We start from the raw sequence: 21,086 nt of genomic DNA, 5'->3' as shown, positions 1-21,086 counted from the left end.
TATTTTGGGTATTAACCCATTATCAGTCGTATCATTTGTAAATGCTTTCTCTCATTCAGTAGGTTGTCTTTTCGTTTTGTTGAGAAATAAATTTAAGAGCAAATTACAAGATCAATAGTAAGAAAACTTTAAATATTGTTGACTGAATCAAGATATGGAGAGGAAGGCATATCTATTTTCTCTACATGTTAGTCTAGGTGTTTAATATAATGCCAATAAAAATTAACATAGAATTTCATTTTCAGATTGGATAAACAGCTTCTAAAGTTTATGTGAAAAGTAAACAAGCATTGGTAGTCAGGAAAATTCAGAAAAGAATAACAAAGAAGACACAGGCCTTTTGGGTTTTAAAACATATTACAAGCTATAATGAATAAAACATTGTAGTATGAACAGGATAGAAAAATCCAAGAGTAGGCACAAATATTTAAGAATTTGATAAAAATGGCATTTCAAGTCAGTGGAGAAAAGATAGATCATTCAGTAAATGGTACTGGGACATCTGGGTAGACTTCTAAAAAAAATTAAGTGTAATCCACACCTCACAGTTTACAACTGAATCGTTTCTACGTGGTTCAAAAATTTTAAAAGGAAAAAAATAAAACCATAAAATTCCTAGAATAAACCACATGAAAATTTTCCTTTATAGTCTTGGCACAAGGGAGGCCTTTCTTGAAATCACAGGAAACATAAAGGATTAGTAAATTTACTTAAAAATTTTAAATTTCTGTGTAACTAAAATGAACATAAACTAGAGTGGAAAAATTCCAAATTACCACAACGGGCTAATTTCCCTAATATAAAATGATCATGCAGATCAGTGTAAAGACCGTCACAAAAGGGAAAAGGGAACACAAACTTCACAGAAAGAAAGTGTACATGAATATTAATTTATTCAATTTTGTTCATATTTAAAGAAATGCTAATTAATACTACAATAATATACCATTTTTCTTCTTTTGGCAAAGTTCAAAAAATTTGATGAAGATTGGGGGTGGTATCACTTTCAGATATTATTAGAGAGCTGCAAATTTTCATAACTATTAATACTTTTGAGGGCAATTTAGTAGTCTATATACATAAGTGCATATATTCTTTGACTCAGAAATTCTACGTCTAGGAATTTACCCTAGAGATATACTCATACATGGGTAAGATGATGTATGTATGAAACTATTTAATTTAGTACGGTTTATAAATAGAAAATAATTGGAAATGATGTAATTGTTCATCCATAGAGGACTGCCTAAAAAAAAAAAAAATCTACATAATGAAATATTATACAACTGTCAAAAATAAAGAGGTAAATCTATGTCTATGGCTATGGGAAAAACTCCAAGATATATTGTTAAATTAAATAAGCAAAATGGAGAGCTGTATGCATAATATTCTACTATTTGTGTAAAATAATGGAGATAAATTATAAATAAATATTTGCCTCTATATGTATAAAATATTTCTGAAAACCTACAGAAGAAATCAAAGGTTTTGGCTGTTTCTAGGGGAATGAATTAGATGACGGGGGGTAGGAGTAGGATGGAAATTTTTATTAAATAGTTCTTAAATTTGAAAATGTTTAAATAGACGGGGAGGGGGGAGGAGAGGGAGAGAGGGAGACTAGTACATATCCAGGATCCCTTATTCACAGTTCCAAAATCTATAAAATTCTGAAAACTTTTTCCCCCCATGAATTTGGCACTAAAACTCATCTGAGGCAAATCTCGAAGTGAACTGAACTCGGATTTTATTTTTAATAGTCTTAAAAAAGCTGAATTCTGAAACACAGTTACTCCCAAAGGTTTATGTGTAACGAACACCATATACTCACCTACATTTATAAGTATTCATTTTGCCATATTTGCACTCTCTCTCACATACTCTCTGGCTGAAGTATTTGATAGCAAATTATAGACATCATGATATACCACCCTTGAACACTTCAGTTCCCATCTCTAAAAAATAAGGATATTTTCCGGGACTTCCCTGGTGGTCCAATGGTTAAGACTCTGTGCTCTCAATGCAGGGGGCACAGGTTGAATCCCTGGTTGGGGAAATAAGACCCCACATGCCACACAGTGCAGCAAAAAAAAAAAATCTTAAAAAATAAGGATATTTTCCTACAGAACTGCAATACCATTGTCAAGCTCAACAGAAGAGAAAAGTCAAACGGAGATGTTTCAACGTATTCCCTTTTGTACTTTGTGTATTTTGAATCTGTGGCTCTATAACTTATTCAATAGATAATACAATTTTAAATTAGAAACAAATTGGATGAGACCTTTAATACATAAAATTGACCAGAAAGCTTGGGATCTGTCAAGCCATCATTAAAGGACAGGAAAGGATTCACAAGTACCCAATTAATAATAGAGATTGAGAGAAAAATCATTTCACTTTAATGTCCAACTAATTTGGGGCTGGTGTGCGTAGAGCTTTCATCAAGTCAGTACTGACAGAAGCCTGGTAGGCACAGAAAGCCAACCCAAATCCAACACAAGTATCTATTGCTTTGAAGTAAGATTTTGTTCTCTCTGTCATAGAGAGTCCAATGTAATCAACTTGCCATTAGGTGACTGGCTGTTCCCACTGGGATATTACACCATATCTAGGGTTTCGGATTTGTTGTGGTTCAACAGTGGTGCTGTCTTGATTAGCTTTAGTGAAAGAAAGCCTTTTTTTCTTTTTTTGAGAGTATGCACATCCTTTATCATGGTAGTCATGGTCACCATGTTCAAAAGTTCCTTGATCAAACACTGAGCTGAAAAAACAGTTGCTGACATCCATAGGGCAGATCAGCGTACCCACTTGCTTACTGAAACCTCTTACATGGTGGGTTAGTGAAGATTTGTATGGGACACAAATAGTTTTACACTTGAATCTCACAACATACCAGCTAGTTCCCTCAATCTCTGTGTTACCAATCCTCCAAAACATTTCCTCCTCCTTCCCCTCCTCCTTCTTCTTTTCTTGAACTTACGACATAACACACAGAAGAGTCAGTATCCCAATATGCCTGTTTCCAGATTCAGGTGACCCTCAGTCTTTTTAGTAAGCCATGTAGTCAGCATTTATTCTTGTCTCTGAGCGAATGGCATTTTAAATATTTTGAGGAAAAAGTCCCAATTCTAAGTTAAAAATAATCCCTTCTGTACCAAGACACTCATCAAGGTACTGCTATAGGGGAATCTTCCTCCAAACAGACAAGTGGGAGCCAGTCTTTCTCTGGACCACAAGGAACTCCAATGTGCTGTCCACTTGACCCTAGAGTCTAACCGGCCTGAGTCCTATAGTTGACCTACTTAACAAACACACATAAGCCAGTTAAGGAGCCTAATTAACTGTTAGTGAGATATTTGAGAGCATGAAAACTGTGTTTACTTGTCACAGATAGGCATCAAAAATGGAAAAGAATAACACATTTAAAGCCCAAGAGAAGTTGAGCATTTACTCCCATTTTATAGTTTTTAGGAAAGTTGTACTGAGGGCTTTGCAAGTGAGGTATGCTGGAGAAAGTGATCAGGATTGGGGACAAGTTTTCTTCATGCTGGTGCTCTTAATACACAGTTATTGGATATTTGGAAGAAGCTGAAGTAAAGGGTGAAGCTTGAGCTTATTTAATGACCTCAGATGGCTAGGTTGCGTAAAACAACTAAAGAAATTTACACAGCTACAGTTTTGGAGTTAAAATGCATCATGGGGGCTTCCCTGGTGGCGCAGTGGTTGAGGGTCTGCCTGCCGATGCAGAGGACACGGTGCTCGTGCCCCGGTCTAGGAAGATCCCACATGCCTCGGAGCGGCTGGGCCCATGAGCCATGGCCGCTGAGCCTGCGCATCCGGATCCTGTGCTCCGCAACGGGAGAGGCCACAACAGTGAGAGGCCCGCGTACCGCAAAAAAAAAAAAAAAGCATCATGGAAACTCCATTCACATACAAGATGCTTTTTTGTTACTGTGATAAAATAAATAAACAACGAGGTTCCATTAAAACAAAGCAAAACATAGTTTAATCTATGAATTACCACCATTCTGTTTGGCATAACAAAATTAATGAATGACAAACAGTACTTATAATTATGCTCTTTGGTACTAATAAAGGTAATTTAATAGGTTTTGGACTGATTTTATATTACTACTAAGAATCCAGACAACTTTGTAGCAAACAAACAAACATATAAAACCAAAACAAACAAAAAAACAAAAAAAAGGAAGGAAGGAGGGAAGAAAAGTAGGAAGGAAAGAAGACCTCTATCAATATGTAGGGGCCTGGTCAAATAAATTGCCAGGCATGTACTTGATGTACTATTATTATGCAGCCACTAAATGAGTTAGACCTGCCTGACTGATAAAGATGTCTGGGATACATGACGTGAAAAGGTTAAAATAAGTGATGGGGGAAAAGCTAAATGTAAAATAGCTCAATGCCTGTCTATCCATCTATCTATCTAACGTGTGTGAGACAGAGATGAGAATTATACATGCAAATTCCAAGCTAACGGTGACAGCGGTTATCTCAGGGAGCTGAGGCTTAGGAGGGACAGGATGGGATTTCACCTTTTACTTTATTAATTTTGGCATTGTCTGAGCCTTTTAAAAAGTCATAGGTAATGTATTAATTTTTTAAATGTGTTAAAAATAAGCATTTTCAATAATTAACGGTTTGTGCTTCATCTGTGTTTTCAGTTTAAAACCTATCTGGGGCCCACACACGTAACGAATTCTGATTATGTGATTCACAGTTGAAATCGAACCGGACGCCCAGGAAATTGGCGGCTGGTTCCAGGTGAGGCACGCGTAGGAGGTAGGAAACGAGACACTGAATCCTAGACCGGCCGGAAGTGCCCGTGCGCGGTGGGCCCCGCGGCGGGCTGGTGTCTTTCCCGCAGGGCCATTGTTCCCGGCGCGCTCCTCCCAGCGTCGGGGCGGGAGCCCCCAACCACCTCACCTTTTCCAGGTCCGGTGAGTCGGCCCGGGAACCGGGGTTGGGTGGGTGTGGCTGAGAAAGGGGTGTGGAAAGTGAGCCTCGGCCCCGGGGAGGGCGGAGTTGGGGGAGGGGCAGTGGTCGTGCCCCGCGATCCTGGAGCCGGTCCGTCACCCGGGCTGGGGGGATGTTACGCGGGAGAGGTCTCAGGGAGGGTCACTGCGGTGAATAACGGCAGCAGGATTAGGACTCAGGGCAGGAAACGCCTGGAGTCTGGGGAAATATCCTCGGGGACAGGGAAGTTAAGGACAAATTTGTAAAGACTTTTTGCAGCCTTCCTCGTGGGGAGCCAGTGTCTATACACTCTCACTCTTTGGTTCTAAAAGCAGATGAAGGGGCGTTGAATGGACTGCTTGTCAAGTGCAGAATGTGACATTTTCCGATTCCCTTTCCCCTAGTTCATTGATTCTCAAACCTTGGAGTGCGTACAAATCCTTGGGGAGCCTAGAAATTAAAGGTACATAATAAGGGCTCCCTGCTCTTCCCCTCCCACCCCTAAGCCCCAGATTCTGATTCCCTAGCTGTCTGCCACAGGGCCTGTCAAGCTGGAATTCAGCTTCTGGTCTGCACTCCTGACATTTTGGAGACACTCAGTCCTCCTGGGTCTCAGGCACTGCCTGGATATGAGCACACTTTTCTCTTGGGCTTCTGTGGACTCTTAGGACTGTCCGCACAAAGAATTTGACCTTAAGAAACTTACTTAACTTCCCCTGGCTCCCATTTCTTATCTAGTGAAATAGTGATTGTAATCAAACCTCAGAGGGTAATTGTGAGGATTAAATGTGGTCTTGTATCTGAAAGCATGTTGTAGACTGTTGTACAGTGTTGGCTCTTACTCTTAGGAAGCAGCAGAGCAGTGTGGAAAGCTCACAAGACTTGCAGTCGACCTAAGCTTTCCTTTCTGTAAATTTAGTAAAAATGAAAGCAGCCTTAATGGTTGTTTTGAAGATTAATTTAAAAAACTCAAGTAAAGATTTCAATAAAAGTTAGTTTATTTAGTCAAAGACAAGAACAACAGGGACTTCCCCGGTGGTCCAGTGGGTAAGACTCCGCGCTCCCAATGCCAGGGGCCCGGGTTCTATCCCTGGTCAGGGAACTAGATCCCGCCCCCCTAACTAAATGATCCCCCGTGCCGCAAATAAGACCCGGTGCAGCCAAATAATTAAATTAAAAAAATTATTTTTAAAGGCAAGAGCAATATTTCCATTTATTCTTTCTCTAATTTGATTTTTATACAGTGAGTCTGAACTTTTTAACCATTCTGAGTGATCTGTATGGCCCTTAATTCCTCCATGAACTCGTATGGTATTATTGCTATTTCTTTTTCACATTAAAAAACTGAGATTGAAGCAAGATAAATTGGCACAAGGTCGAACAATTAGTAAAAGTTAGAACTGGAATAAAACCTAGGTCTGGGTAACTTGAAAACCTATGCTTTTTGTACATTATGACCTTATATTTTCCACTATTCTCATCTTTGGTTACCAAGTCACTTTACTTTCAGTGAAGAGCTTTAGGTGTACGACAGTTGCTTATATTATCAGTTTTTTATCATTAACTATTGCCACTTTTCTACCTAAACAATGATTTTTACTGCTTAGGAGGGAACTTCCAAAGGTGTTTCTAAAACATAGCTCCAGCTAGAGGGTGCCTTTTAAGCTGTTCAAGACCAAAATGAATACAGACTCCAAGGAGGTTATATCCCTGGATGTTCAAGCTCGTGATGTTTGGGAAGAACTGACCGTGAAGGCAGAGGCAGAAAGTCACCTCCAAATGCAGGAATCCGGACTGAAACGCAGTAATCCACTGGCAAGGGAGATCTTCCGAAGGCGCTTTCGACAGCTCTGCTACCAGGAGACCCCTGGACCAAGGGAGGCTCTCACCCGACTCCGGGATCTTTGCTACCAGTGGTTGAGGCCGCATGTGAGCACGAAGGAGCAGATTCTGGACCTGCTGGTGCTGGAGCAGTTCCTGTGTATCCTGCCCAAGGAGGTGCAGGGCTGGGTGCAGGAACACTGTCCAGAGAGTGGGGAAGAGGCAGTGATTCTGCTGGAGGATCTGGAGAGAGAGCTCGATGAACCACAACATGAGGTAGGAAGGGAGATTCGCCAGGGAAAGAGTATATGTAGGTCACCAAGGACCTTTGTGTCCTCTGCTTTGTATCCTCTTGACTTTGCTGATTAAATAAGACTCAGCTTTCTGCTTCTCTCTGGGAAATGTTTCTTTAGACAATTAATTTCTTCAGAAGCCACATCTTGTCTCTTTATTTCTAGATGGTAGCCTACAGACACCGACGAGAAGTCCTCTCTAAAGAGACAGTGTCTCTAGGAGAGCAGATGTCACTGGGCCTTCAGTCCCAGCCTAAGGAGCCCCAGCTCACATGTGACCCTGCTCAGGAGCCCCACTGTATCGGAAAGACAGGTGAGGGACAGGATTTATCTGGTGTTGAATATATCCCACCTGGTCAAGTACAAACCAACAAAAAACCAGAGCTGGGAAACCAGGGGGTCAGAGGACGCTTTACCAGCAATGTTCAGTGCTTCCGAGTGCCTAGTGTGCTTGTCTTTGTCCCGATCCTCTGCATGCAGTCTTCCCCTGGGTACCATCCTGGAAGCTCTCTTGTCTGCTGGCACATGGTACATTAGGAAGACTTTTAGGAATCACTGTGGAGCACAACTTTAGAGAATGGGCTTCAAGGTTTGACAGACAGGTTCATATCATGGCTTTGCCTCTTGGAAGCTGCTTGTACCTGGGCAGGTTACTTAACTGATTGATCAAGGTTTTTTCCTCTGCAAAATGGGGTTAATAATAGTATTGTCTTAGTCTGCTCAGGCTGCTGTAACAGAATATCACAGACTGGGTGGCTTAAACAGCAGAAGTTTTTTTTCTCATAGTTCTGGAGGCTAGAAATTGAAGATCAGAGTTGGTTTCTGGTGAGACCTGTCTTCCTGGCTTGTAGAGAGCGGCCTTCTTGCTGTGTCCTCACATGGGCATTCCTCTCTGCATGTGCCTGTGGAGAGAGGGAGAGAGAGACAGAGAGCGCTCTGGTAGTTCTTCCTCTTCTTCTAAGAACATCAGTCCTATTGGATTATGGCCCCACCTTTAATTACCTTAATTATCTCCCTAAAGACCTTGTCTCCAAAAACAGGGCTTCAGGGCTTCCCTGGTGGTGCAGTGGTTAAGAATCCGTCTGCCAGTGCAGGAGACACGGGTTTGAGCCCTGGTCTGGGAAGATCCCACATGCCGCGGAGCAACTAAGCCCGTGTGCCACAACTACTGAGCCTGCACTCTAGAGCCCGTGAGCCACAACTACTGAGCCCACGCTCCTAGAGCCCGTGCTCCGCAACAAGAGAAGCCACCGCAATGAGAAGCCTGCGCACCGCAACGAAGAGTAGCCCCTGCTTGCCGCAACTAGAGAAACCCGGGTGCAGCATCGAACACCCAATGCAGCCAAAATTAAACAAATAAATAAACAAAAACAGGGCTTCAACATATGAATTTGCAGTGGGGATAACACAGTTCAGTCTATAACAAAAATGTACCTCAGAAGATTGTTGTGAGCGTTGAATACAAACAATTTGTGAAAAACACTTGGCACGCATTATGCTTAATATATAGTAACTGTTCTCATCAGAAACTACCAGTGCCACCCTTGTCAATTTGGGTTTACATTTGCAGTCAGAAGATACGAGATATGCTTAGTAGGTGGCAAACTGGATGAGAAAATCCAGTGGAATTTCCTTGTATGCAATCTCCTTAGTGGTGTCAGTACTGGGCACCAGTGGGTATAGTAGTGGGCACTTGGGGCTGAGTCGGCTGCCTTCCCATTCTAGCTCTCCCTGCAGCATTTGGCTCCAAATTCTGTCGAATTTCCCACACATAACATCACAGCCTCTTTCTGGCTTCTTGTTACCCTTCTGGTAACCCATCTACAGCAGAGGTTTCCTGTTTTCATTTTCAGATTACCTCCATATGTATCCAAGTCACAGCTTTTCTTGCTGCTCTGCCTCCTGCTTCTATTCATTTCATTTATCCTACCAGTCATACAGTTATCATGGATTTTGGAACACATCTCTTGATTTAAATTAAAATTATATTTGATGAGTAAATTCTGTGCACACTGCAGACCTTCCTCTGACTCCCATGACTTCATCTTATTAAAATTCTTTCTGGTTTCATTTTCCCCCTTTATGAGCATCTTTCCAGTCAGTTCCTTTTTTTTTTTTTTTTTTTTTTTTTTTTTTTTTTTTGCAGTACGCGGGCCTCTCACTGTTGTGGCCTCTCCCGCTGCGGAGCACAGGCTCCGGACGCGCAGGCTCAGCGGCCATGGCTCACGGGCCCAGCCGCTCCGCGGCATGTGGGATCTTCCCGGACCGGGGCACAAACCCGTGTCCCCTGCATCGGCAGGCGGACTCTCAACCACTGCGCCACCAGGGAAGCCCCCAGTCAGTTCCTTTGCTACTTTCTTCCTCCTCTCCCCATGAACTTGGATTTTTCATTTTCCATTTATTTTCTCCTTTCTTCTACTTTCCAAACTGCACCTAGAACCCTTCTTCCAGGGTACATCTGAGGAAGTCTATTCCCCCATCCATCCATCTAGTCATTCATTCATTCAACAAATATTTATTAAGCATCTACAGTGGCTACGGGAGAGTATCCAGAGGGCATCTACAGATCAGAGAATTCTCCCTATAGGACTATCAATGCAGGTCTGTGTTATACATTTAGGACAAGCTTATTTTGTAAAGCAACATAGTGTTTGGGATTAAAAGGACCAAATCGAAGTTCCAGCTGTTTGGTTTTTTAGCCAAGCAACACTTAAAGTTACTTTATATCACCGAGTTTGAATTTCGTTTAGAATTCTTAGTGAGAGTAAAAAAAATACGAATAATGCATAAGTTTACATAGTAAAAAGTAAAAGTTCTCCTCTAAGTCCAACTCCCCAGGAGTAACCACTCTTGTCAAATTGCTGTATATTTTCCAGACTTTTTTCTAAATATAGAGTCTGTCTAGCTATATGTCTGTCTGCCTTTTTATTTTTTTCCTAGTTCTTTTTTTCTTTTTCCTAGTTCTTTAAAGAAGTGGGGTAATAGCATCAGGGGGTTTGTGGTGAATTAGTTTGATAATGTATGTGAAAGTGCTTTGTAAGTCATGGAAGGCTGTATAAATGATAATTATTAAAAGGTGAGAAATGTCTTCATTTTTATAGTCTACCCAGTTCCTTTGTGCATTTCAGATATAAATGTGAAGTTTGGGCAGCAGTACTGATCTCACTTGTGGCCCATTTCTTCTCTGCAGGCACATTTCTGTTTTGCAAACCTGTTGTCATCTCCCAGCTAAAAGGAGGAGAAGAACCATGGTCTCACCCCACAGGAGTCCTAAGAGGTACCTATCCAGGTGTGTGAGGGACAGTGCAGTTAGATGTGGGAGAAAAAGCCAGATGTTGGTTAAAGGAGGGGGTTGGGGGCAATTTTCCTTGGGCTTTTCTGGGTTGCAAGGTGGGAATCACACCTGGGGAACCCTAAGAATTCCACAGCAGCTGCTCTCTAGCGTTTAGACAGTTTGGGTCTGTTTGTCTCCATTCTCACCTTCAACTCCTCCAAGCAGAGAGGGTCTAATTGGGTTGATTGGACACTGTCCAACATGAACCAGTCCTACAGGCAGGCTTTGCCTCAGGGCTGGTCCCTGGGCCGGTCAGTTGAGGCCATAGTAGTAGCGCTGATTTCAGTCCTTTGTCTTTTATTCGTTCAGCAAATATTTATTGATCAGCCACTATGTGCCAAGCTTGCTTCTCAGGGAATAAACCAGAAAGGTCCTGTTTCCGTGGAGATGAGATTGTAGCAAGGGGGAGACAATAAGCATACAAATAAGCAGATGATACGTTAGGAGGTGGTGTTATGGAATGAAGCACAAATAGAACTGCCTAAGGGGGTTATGACTGCTATGGATAGGGCACACAGACTGTAGTTTTAAATAGAAGAATTAGGGTGAGAATTGAGCAAAAACTTGAAGGAAGTGAGAGAGTGAGGGTTGCTGTTATCTGAGGTCCGAGCTTTCCAGAAAGAGAGAGGCGCTAGAGCAAAGGCTTTGTGCTGGGGATGCACCTGGGATGGTTATGGATTAGAAACATAAAGTACTGCCTGAAGCACCTAGAATAGGAGAAGCTCAGCGCTTGTTCCATAAATGACTGACTGAATGAATGTATACATAAGGTCAGTTTCCTTGGAAAGGGTCACTTGGAGGCTCCCTGCCTCACAGAGGGGAGGGAGTTCTCAGGGAAGACTCTAAAGAAGCCACTCTGATCCTGACCCTTCTCTTCCCGTGAAGAAGTATAAAAAAAATTCTCTCCAGGCCCCATCCATGTTGGGATGGATCAAGCTGCATTTCTCCAAAGAGGGCAAACCTCCCTCATTACCTAGAAGAAGGTGTTAACACACTGGCCCTTCTGCTTCTAACCTCCTCCCTACTCTATGACGTAGAGTGACATCAGAATAGAAGCACCTTGCATTTCTGTGCACATAGTGACCCTCCTGTCACTAGGCTCAGGGAACAAGTGACATTTGCCTGGTCTTTTTTGTTTCAGATGGAATGACCAAGACTGAGAACAGAGAGTTGGTGCTAAGGAAAGACTGTCCTAAGAGAGTGGAACCACATGGGAAAATGTCTTACGGACAGACCTGGGAGATATCACAGCAGGATCCGCGACACAGAGAAGTTGGTGACTGCAAGGGTGGGGTAGAGAGGCACTGGGGAAACCCCTTAGGAGCCGGACCACACAGATGTGAAGAATGTGGGAAGAGCTTTGCTCAGAGCTCAGGTCTTGTTCGACATCGAAGAGTTCACACTGGAGAAAGACCCTACGAATGTAATGAGTGTGGGAAAACCTTCAGTCGGAGTTCGGGTCTTTTTAATCACCGAGGAATCCACAATATTCAGAAACGGTACCACTGTAAGGAGTGTGGGAAGGCCTTCAGTCAGAGTGCCGGTCTCATCCAGCATCAGAGAATCCACAAGGGAGAAAAGCCCTATCAGTGCAGCCAGTGCAACAAGAGCTACGGTCGGCGTTCATTTCTCATCGAGCATCAGAGAAGCCACACAGGGGAGCGACCTCACCATTGCAGCAAATGTGGGAAAAGCTTTAATCGCCACTGCAACCTTATCCGCCATCAGAAGATCCACGTGGTGGCAGAGCTGGTCTAATCCAAGCTGTATGCAAGTTTTCCAGATCACTGGCCAAGTCGTGCGGGGTAGGTTGAGACTAGAAAACGCCTTTCTTCCGTCTCCACTAAGTGTATTTTGGTCTGGGGACATTCAAAGAGGCAGGTTTGGGTTTTTGAAGCTGCTACTTTCCCTTTGGTTCCTTTGCGCCTTCCTGTTCTTACTACCCCCATCTCTCTTATTTATTCTCTTTGAGATGGCTGATAAACTTTTCTAATAATGTAATAAATGGCACTGCTAAAGCCAACATGTTAGAAAGATCTGTATCTGTGTTTAACCCCTAAAGATCCCGTAGAGCTCTGCTGATGTTTTACAGTAAATGGGTCTTTGGTGTTCCCCGTGACCAGTACCTGCATAGTAAATACCTTTTGTGCCTACTGCTTCCCTCTGACACCTGCGTGATGCTCCCCTGGGATAGTGACCAGCACTGGCTGGGTTCCACTTACTTAACCACAGTTGGTCCTCACAACAACCACACAGGGAAATGAGTATTATCATTATCCTGTTTTACAGATGAGGAATTGAAGATTCACAAAACCCAAGCCTCAGCACCAAGGCTGAAACCCTGGACTTTTATTTTTAGCAACTTTAAATTATGGAATAGTTTTAGACTTATAACAAAGTTGCAAAGATAGATAGAGTGCTTATATACTGTTCACGCAGCTTCCTCTAGTGTTAACATCTCACATCGGGTCTTCTTAGTTAAACCCTTGGCTTTTGACTCCAAATCCCAGTCTGCTGACAGGGTCATGCTTCATGCTGGTATTCTCAGATTCCCTCATTTGAGCTTAGTCACCTGAGATTCCCTTAGTGCTTTCCCATCACATCTTCAGCGTTACAAAAAGTCATCGGTATTCTGAGTACAAGACATCGGAGCATTGGGTCATCATCCATAAGATGCTTTAAAAACGACCATATTAAATCTCCTGAGTTTTTCCCTTCTGTCACTTTGCTTAGGTCTGGAGTTGTCTGCTGATGTTCTGATCTAATCTCATGTCCATTGTTTTTTTCACACTTAGGATCCTGGTGAATGCTCTCATTCAGTGTTCTACATACCTTCCCATATAACTGGAACTGCTATCCCTTTATCAGTCCTGACCTTTCCATCTGAAACAATAATCCAGTGAAAAGAAGGGACCTGTTGTAAGGGAGAAAATCTTCCAAATGAAATGCAAGAGTAGGAAGTTTGTGTATATCTGAAAAGTATATGAAGAGGGAATATATGAGAAGGGCATGAGAAAGATGAAATCTGTGGTGCCAGGGGCCAGAAAGACAGAGAACATGTACATGGGATGAAGAAAGGAAGGAAAAAAGTTCAGACAGTGGACATCAGTCGGTAAAAGGACTGAAGATGGGCATAGGAACTTATCCAGAATGGTACAGAATGGTTATGGATGTGTCAAGATTTGACTGTGCAGGGCAAATATGCAGCAAACTGTCAACATGGTAACTAGGGTGGATGGGGGATTATATGGCCCTTTCACATTCTGTGTTACTTATCTTTGAACTGTGAATGTGATGATCCTACAGAGGTGGTATGGACCCCGCTTCCCAGTTACTAGAGATGATGCCATGTACACACACAAGAATGTATGAAAAATTTATTACTCTCATCATGGAACTCTCTGGAGATAGCAGGGCAGCACCCAAGCTGGTCCAGAACTGGCTTGAGTAGCATAAGGAGAGTGAGAGTTAGTGGCCCTGGTTTTTATTGTGATTAGGGGATGGGTCCAGGAAATAGTTCTCATTGCACAAATAGATAAGGGCTTGCATAGCTTGAACTTCCTTCAGGTGCCAAGTGAGGAGGCACTGGGATTTCTTATAAACTTGCCCAGATGTGGGGCAGAAGGGAAGGGGAAGATAGAGGTTGAAAGCTGTCAGTGATCAAACATCAAAAATGGAGTCAAGATTTTTTAAAAATTACAGTTTAAAGAGAATCAATTCAGGAGATGCTTTTATTTACCATGTGATTCTGGTCTCTCTGTCCTTATAAACTAAGGAGTAATTACAAATTTAGCATTCAATCAATTTTTTTAAAAATGTGTGTAACCAGAAAAAACATGTGTTAAAAAACCAAAAATTCATACTTGTCCATTTGACTTCCTGAAACTCTCACTTCTGCAGAGTGGCTCACCTCCCTGTGAAGTCAGCTGAGGCTTTCTAGAAAAGGTGAGCCCCCAGAGGCAGCCTTTCCCCTCACCAGCCTCTTAAAGGGGATGTGGCTTATGGGACCAGAGGTCAAATTTCAGGGATTCTTGATCTGTTTGGAGACATAACTCCTTCTTTCCTTCTCGAGAGGATCAGCTGGGACCTATGAGTAATTAAGAACATTTAGATTCAAAAGGGCATTACTATGGTAGTGATTAATTTTAATACACTGAGGACCCATAATGTCCATTATATTTTCAAAAGGGTTGGAGAACTAAATGAAGTCAAGAACCACTGCTCGAGGGGTGGTGGAGCCTATTCAGAAAGAGCCCTGACTCACCCACTTTTGTTTTGTATCATACACACACACACACACACACAGAGTCCCACATCAACCTTTTCATCTGCTCTCCTGGTTCACCAAGTTCTCTCTCCAGATCCTCCAGCACAGCACCACCTCCTCTTCACATTCTGGATGACATCCTCACACTCGGACCAGTTGCTGGTCATCCTACCCTTGAATATTTAACAAGATGATACCCAATGCATCAGAGGCCAATGCTTTGGGGGCACTTTTAAGGTATAGAACTAATTGTTGAACAGAAAGGTATTACTATCAGATGAGCTAGATGAAGGCTGTAACCAGGAGATTCTCTGAAGCTCATACAGCAAGAAGTTAACTCAGAACTCAACCCACAATTTGGGAAATCCTAGATGTCTTCTACATTCTGTTCACCCTTGGGAAACTTTCTTTGACTCGTAGAGAAAATGCAGGTATCTGAGGCAGTGTTTCCAGGTTTGCCCAATCCCCTTGGGAGCAAGGTAGAGAAATGGAGAGAGAAGGAATATACTAGACTTCTCTTTGAGATCACATCAAAGGCTGGCTTTCATCACAGCTCATGCTGTACCCTTTCACAGTGGCAGTACCTAACCAAGTGCTTGATGTCATTTGCCACTTTCCAACTTCCTCCACTTCTATTATTTACTTTCCTGAATCTGTTTCCTTAGGTCTGACTGAAATTCCAGTCTTATTCATGGGACTGTGGACTACCCAAGCCAGGAGAGTCACCACTGTTACCTGTACAACAGCTGATGAATAATGTAGGTGAGGGGTACAGTTCATGAGAAACAATATAGGTGGGTAGAAATCTTACTGGATAACTGAAGCTCTGGGTAACAAAGCTTCTAGTGCTAATTTTGCTAGTAATTAGACGGGGAACTTGAGCAGTCCCTAAATTTCTCTGTGTTTCAGAAGAGAAGTGAATCTTTTAGTTTCAAGGGGTTCTTTAAAAGTGACCATGGAGAGGAGTTAATAAACTGAAATATTTTTAAGGAGCCTACAAATTAGCCATAATACCTTTAATTTTGTCTGGCAGCAGGTGACTGTTCCTCAAGAGGTAAAAGCAGTGCAAGAGTTAAAATGTGTCTAGAGTGAGTGCTAGCCGCCCATACCAATATATGTATATATCTTGAGGGAATTAGAATTATTAAAAAATCATTATGCATGCAAAGCTTTATCACTATAATACTGAAAGGGAATATATGTCTAAGGAAAATTCATAAGTAATGCTCCAAATCATGAGATAGATGTGTATGCATAACCAGAGTCTTTGACCCAAGAATACGTGCAAAAGGACATCGACAAAGACTGTTGGACATATTTTCTCAGATTTTAGGGGTCTGGGATTTCATTTTACTCTAGTAACAAGCTAATTAACTTAGCCTGTGATTGTTTCATGGAATCTGGCATAAAATACGAGTTCCTGGGTCAGAAACAAAGGATTTTATATGATTCCAAGAGGCCCAATGCCTTTCACATTTTGCCTTCAGAATTTCATTGTGTTTCTCCAATGGATCGATGCCTGCCCACCTCCCCTCCACCCCAAATAGCCATACTATTTAAAAGTCCTTGTAATTGTTATTCTTCTCCAGTTCTCAAAAACCTTAGGCATGGCAGTCCTCCTTGGGCCTTTTGTGCTCCTACATGTCTTGTTGCATGGGTCCAGGATATAAGGCCCTGATCTTTTTTTACTTTTTTTCTTTTTTTCCCAGCCCATTTCTTATCAATAGCGAGCCTAACACTTGTTATTCATAGATAGCAAGCAGCATGAGATCATCGTATTTGCATCAGTTGACCTTGCCCCCAAGTCCCAAGGAGGTGACATGATGGGCTCAGGTGGATGCTATACACACAACATGCCTATGTTGCATCCAGGGAAGCCTGAATTTAGGAAATTCTCAGCTTTTATCACAAGCAGTAAGTAAGCCTGGTAATTAACCACTGGGATGTGTTATCTCATCTTTCAAGATTACCAGCTACATAAACAATCTTGAGGAATAGACTGGTAAAAAAATGACCAGGGTCTTGTCCTAATTCTGTTTTATTCTTTTATTCCTTTTTCTAAAACATTGTGCTCATGACGTCCTATTAAAATTTATGTATTTATTCTTCTCATAGTTTATTTTTTTGTCAATGCCCACTGGAACATAAACTCCATGAGGGCAGAAATCTTTGTCCTTTTTTTGTTACTGTTGTATCCTGAATACCTAAAACAGTGTCTGGCTCAGAAAAGTGACTCAATTAACATTATTGTTCATGTATAAGACTCCTACAGGTTAAATAATTTAAAACTGTTAAGTCCATGTGTATATCATTTTCAACTTTACTATATAGTATATACTGACATAGTTTTTTTTTTTTTGGCCGTGCCATGTGGGATCTTAGTTTCCTGATCAGGGGTCTAACCCATGCCCCCGGCACTGGGAGCACAGAGTCTTAACCACTGGACCACCAGGGAAGTCCCTGACATTGCTTTTTAAGGTGAGCATACCGGCTTACACACCCATCAGCTGTGTACAAGAGTTCAAAAATTTTCACATTCTTACTAGCAAATATTATTGAAGCTCTGCAAAATTTTGCTGAGGTATGGGTATGAAATGGCTTAAAATTTATCTTCTCTTAGTAAATAATGAGGTTAAGGATCTTTGCTTATGTTTGTTGGTCATTCCAGATTCCACATCTATGAATTGCCTGTGTATGGTTCTTGTCAATTATTCTGTTTGATTGTTGGCTTTTTTCTTGTTTATTTGTTAGTGCTCTCTGTATAGTCTGTATATTGATCCTTGTTGATCATATGGCTTGCAAATATCTTCTGTCAGTCTTCTGTTTGTAGTTTCTACTTGTTTCCAGTATTTTTTGATGTAGTTTAAAATTTTAATGATGTCAAATTTACGAAATTTTTCCTTCACATTTTGTGCAGTTTGTGTATTTTAAAAGAAATCTTGCTTTATTCAAGAGCATAAAAAATGCTTCTAATTTTTTTCTAAAATTGTGAAAGTTTTCCTTTTTGACTTTTAAGTCTTTAAACAACTGGAAGTAATTTTTTATTTGTCAACCAAATTTTATTTTTTTTCCATTTATATCAAAACATTGCAGTGCTATTTATCAAATACTGTATATACACGTATACACCTGCATGCCTACATCTATATTTATTTCTATAAGTAACTGTAGATATTGGGAATTGAGTTCATGCTGATACCTTCAATTCCAATCCAACACCACAGGATTCATTTCGGCCTTTCTCTTTTTCATGTTTTCTAACTCCTTTTCTGACATGAGGAATCTGGCTCCCAATATCTTGTATATTTACTTAATTGATTAATCCTTCCTGTGTGTAATCAATTTCCCCATGTTGTCTTGCTCCTCTCATGGGCTCAGACCTCAGATCTTATGTTGGTGAAACTTGAATGGGGTCTGTGGAGTAGGTAGTTGTAATATATCAGTGTAAATTTTCCTGCTGTAGCTTCCTCCCTTCACCCCTCTGAACGCTGTTCTCACTCACTGGGGCTCCGAACTCACTCTGGGCTGGGCTGCCACCTCCTCTCCCACTTCCTTTGGCCCTACCTTTTGGATGGAATTATTCTGGAAGGAAGGTAGGATTTTGTTTAATTTAAAAGAAAATTACTACGGAAAATTTCAAACATATATAAGTGTAAAGAGAATATTACAATGAACTCCCCTCTGCCTCTCATGCAACTTCAACAACTCTTATCTTTGCACCATTTTCTTTTTTCCTCTGTTTCTTTCTGAGTATTTCAAAGCAAATCTAGACCTTATATCAGTTCACCCACAAGTACAAATTTCAGTATGAATTTCTAACAAATGAGGACTTTTTTCTTAACATGAACATAGTATCATTATGGCAACTAACTTGGTAGTGATTCCTTAATGCCATTGTGATATAGTTTTCCCAGTTGTCTCAAATATGCCATTTTACAGTTGTTTTGGTCTGATTAGGGCCCAAATAAGGTTTACCGTTGCATTTGGTTGGTATATCTATTCAGTCTCTTTTAATATATGACAGCTCCCCTTTCTCCCCTGCCCTTTTGAAAGATGCCATTTATTTGTTGAAGAACCTGAATCTTCTGTTCTATAGAATATAGAATGTCCCACATTCTGGATTTGGTTGATTACTTCTTTTAAGTATCATTTAACTCATTAATTCTCAAACTCAACTGCATACTGGAATCATCTAGGAAATATTTAAAGTCATTCATGCCTGAGTCCCACCCTCTGACATTCTAATTTAATTGATTTCGGTTTCAGCCAAGGTATCAGGATGTTTTAAAAGCTCCCCAGTGATCCTAATGTGCTGAGGTGTTTGAAAACTGCTTAACTTGCTTCTGTATCTCACCTATACAAAGGCATTAAGATCTAGAAACTAGATTCAGGTTCACTCATTTTGCCAGTGCTTCATGGCAGTGCCCTGTACCTAGTGTGGCAGCTCATCAAGAGAAGAATATTTTCTAGTAGTTTTCCTTTGTAACAGCCTTGACATCTCTCATGTTACTAAGTTTTATCTCTTTGTTATCCCTTGAACTGCAGAGGGAACAAAAACTAGGGAATAAAAACTCAGGAAGGGGGCTTCCCTTGTGGCGCAGTGGTTGAGAGTCTGCCTGCCGATGCAGGGGACACTGGTTCGAGCCCTGGTCTGGGAGTATCCCATATGCCGCGGAGCAGCTGGGCCCGTGAGCCACAACTACTGAGCCTGTGCGTCTGGAGCCTGTGCTCCTCAACAAGAGGCCACGACAGTGAGAGGCCCACGGACCGCGATGAAGAGTGGCCCCCGCTCGCTGCAACTGGAGAAAGACCTCGCACAGAAATGAAGACCCAACACAGCCAAAAATAAATAAATTTATAAAAACAAACAAACAAAATAACTCAGGAAGGTATCAGCATGGTATTCTTCCATTTAATGAACTTCTACCAAACTTGTATTCCATTGGGTAGAAAGGGGACTTACTGACATCTTGGTCCACCAAAATAACTTTGCAGTCATTTCTGGCTTAAAATCTAATCCTGCCTGGTTCAAAGGAATCTTGGGGCTTCCATTTTAGGGTAGGCCTAATTTATTATAGGCCAGGCATTGTTCTAAGCACTTTACACAGAAACTCACCTTAATGTTCACAACATCCCTTTCATCAATGCAATAATCAATAAACAATCTATAATAATAATAGAAAAGAGTTTCATTTGAGCCAAACTGAGAACTGTAACCCAAGAGACATGGATTCAAGAAGCACTTGAATTGTGTTCTGTCAGACTACAAAATGGGGGGCGGGGGCTTAGGTAGGCAAAAAATAATTTGTACACAAATTGTCAAGAATTAGGATTGGAGGGGACATCCCTGGTGGTCCAGTGTTTAAGAATCTGCCTTCCAATGCAGGGGACATGGGTACGATCCCTGGTCGGGGAACTAAGATCCCACATGCCACAGGGCATCTAAGCCCACGTGCTCTAGAGCCCACGTGCCACAACTAGAGAGCCTGCATGCTGCAACTACTGAGCCTGCACATGCACCACAACGAAAGATCCCACATGCCACAACTAAGACCTGACACAGCCAAATAAATTAAAAAATTAGGATTGGAGCTGGCAAGAAGTAAGTGTGCTTGCTAAGCAAGGGTTGGTTGGGGCCCAAAATGGGTTACATAGTTACAAGGGGAGACCTTGAGACCTTAAGGTTGCAGCTGGCAGCTACTAGCTGATATTGTTTTGAGAACAGCTGGTAGTGTCCTTGAGTTTGATACAGTTTAGAAAATTCAGGTTCTCAGTGACGCAGGAACATTTCTGAAACCACATGCACAATGGTTACCCGGTTCCATTTTGGATGCCCGAACCACAGTTTCATATCTTGTCAGAACAAAGAACAAATATGAAACATGACAGGGGTGCATTCCTTCAAGGTTTCAAAAGAGACAGATTAGCACATACACAACGAGTCAGCATGACCTTGGTGTCTGGGAAGGGACCTTATCTTCGAAGGAGTAATAGCATTGGCATCATGGGCAGGGTGGGGGGGGGCATTTATCTCTGTCTTCACAGTGGAGATTGTGAACAATATGGTAAATGCATTCTTTTTTAATGGTTAGAACAGATGTACACCATGTAAGTCAGAATGACTTCCCCATATCTCAACAGGCAAAAATTTCCTCCATCACTATTTACTGTTACTATCCCCATTTATAGATTGGGAAAGTCGGGCACAGAGAGGATAAGTAATTTACCAAGGTCACCCAGCTAGTACGTGGTACAGCCAAGATTACATACCCAGGTAACTTGGCTTGAGAGGCGGCGGATCTAACCACTATTCCAGACCATAAATGAGGGCTGGAAAGAAACAAGAAGAATGAGAGCCCAAGATAGTATGGTCCCTGATGCCAGGGACTAGAGAGTTTCT

General features: G+C 41.7%; 2 protein-coding genes across 2 annotated transcripts in view; one reads left to right on the top strand and one right to left on the bottom strand.

Annotated features, from left to right (window-relative positions):
• Window positions 1-21,086, bottom strand: part of LOC136129040 (zinc finger protein 665-like) — a 472,691-nt gene that overhangs the window by 378,744 nt on the left and 72,861 nt on the right.
• ZSCAN9 (zinc finger and SCAN domain containing 9) lies at window positions 6,652-12,177 on the top strand. The gene is made up of 3 exons (XM_065885135.1): window positions 6,652-7,068; window positions 7,251-7,398; window positions 11,561-12,177. The coding sequence occupies exons 1-3, from the start codon at window positions 6,652-6,654 to the stop codon at window positions 12,175-12,177; spliced, it is 1,182 nt and encodes a 393-aa protein (XP_065741207.1).

Source organism: Phocoena phocoena, chromosome 10 (genome assembly GCF_963924675.1).
Source record: "Phocoena phocoena chromosome 10, mPhoPho1.1, whole genome shotgun sequence".
NCBI classification, from domain to species: Eukaryota; Metazoa; Chordata; class Mammalia; order Artiodactyla; family Phocoenidae; genus Phocoena; species Phocoena phocoena.
Note: the sequence above shows the minus strand (reverse complement) of the source record. Positions and strands in the feature narration are given on the sequence as shown.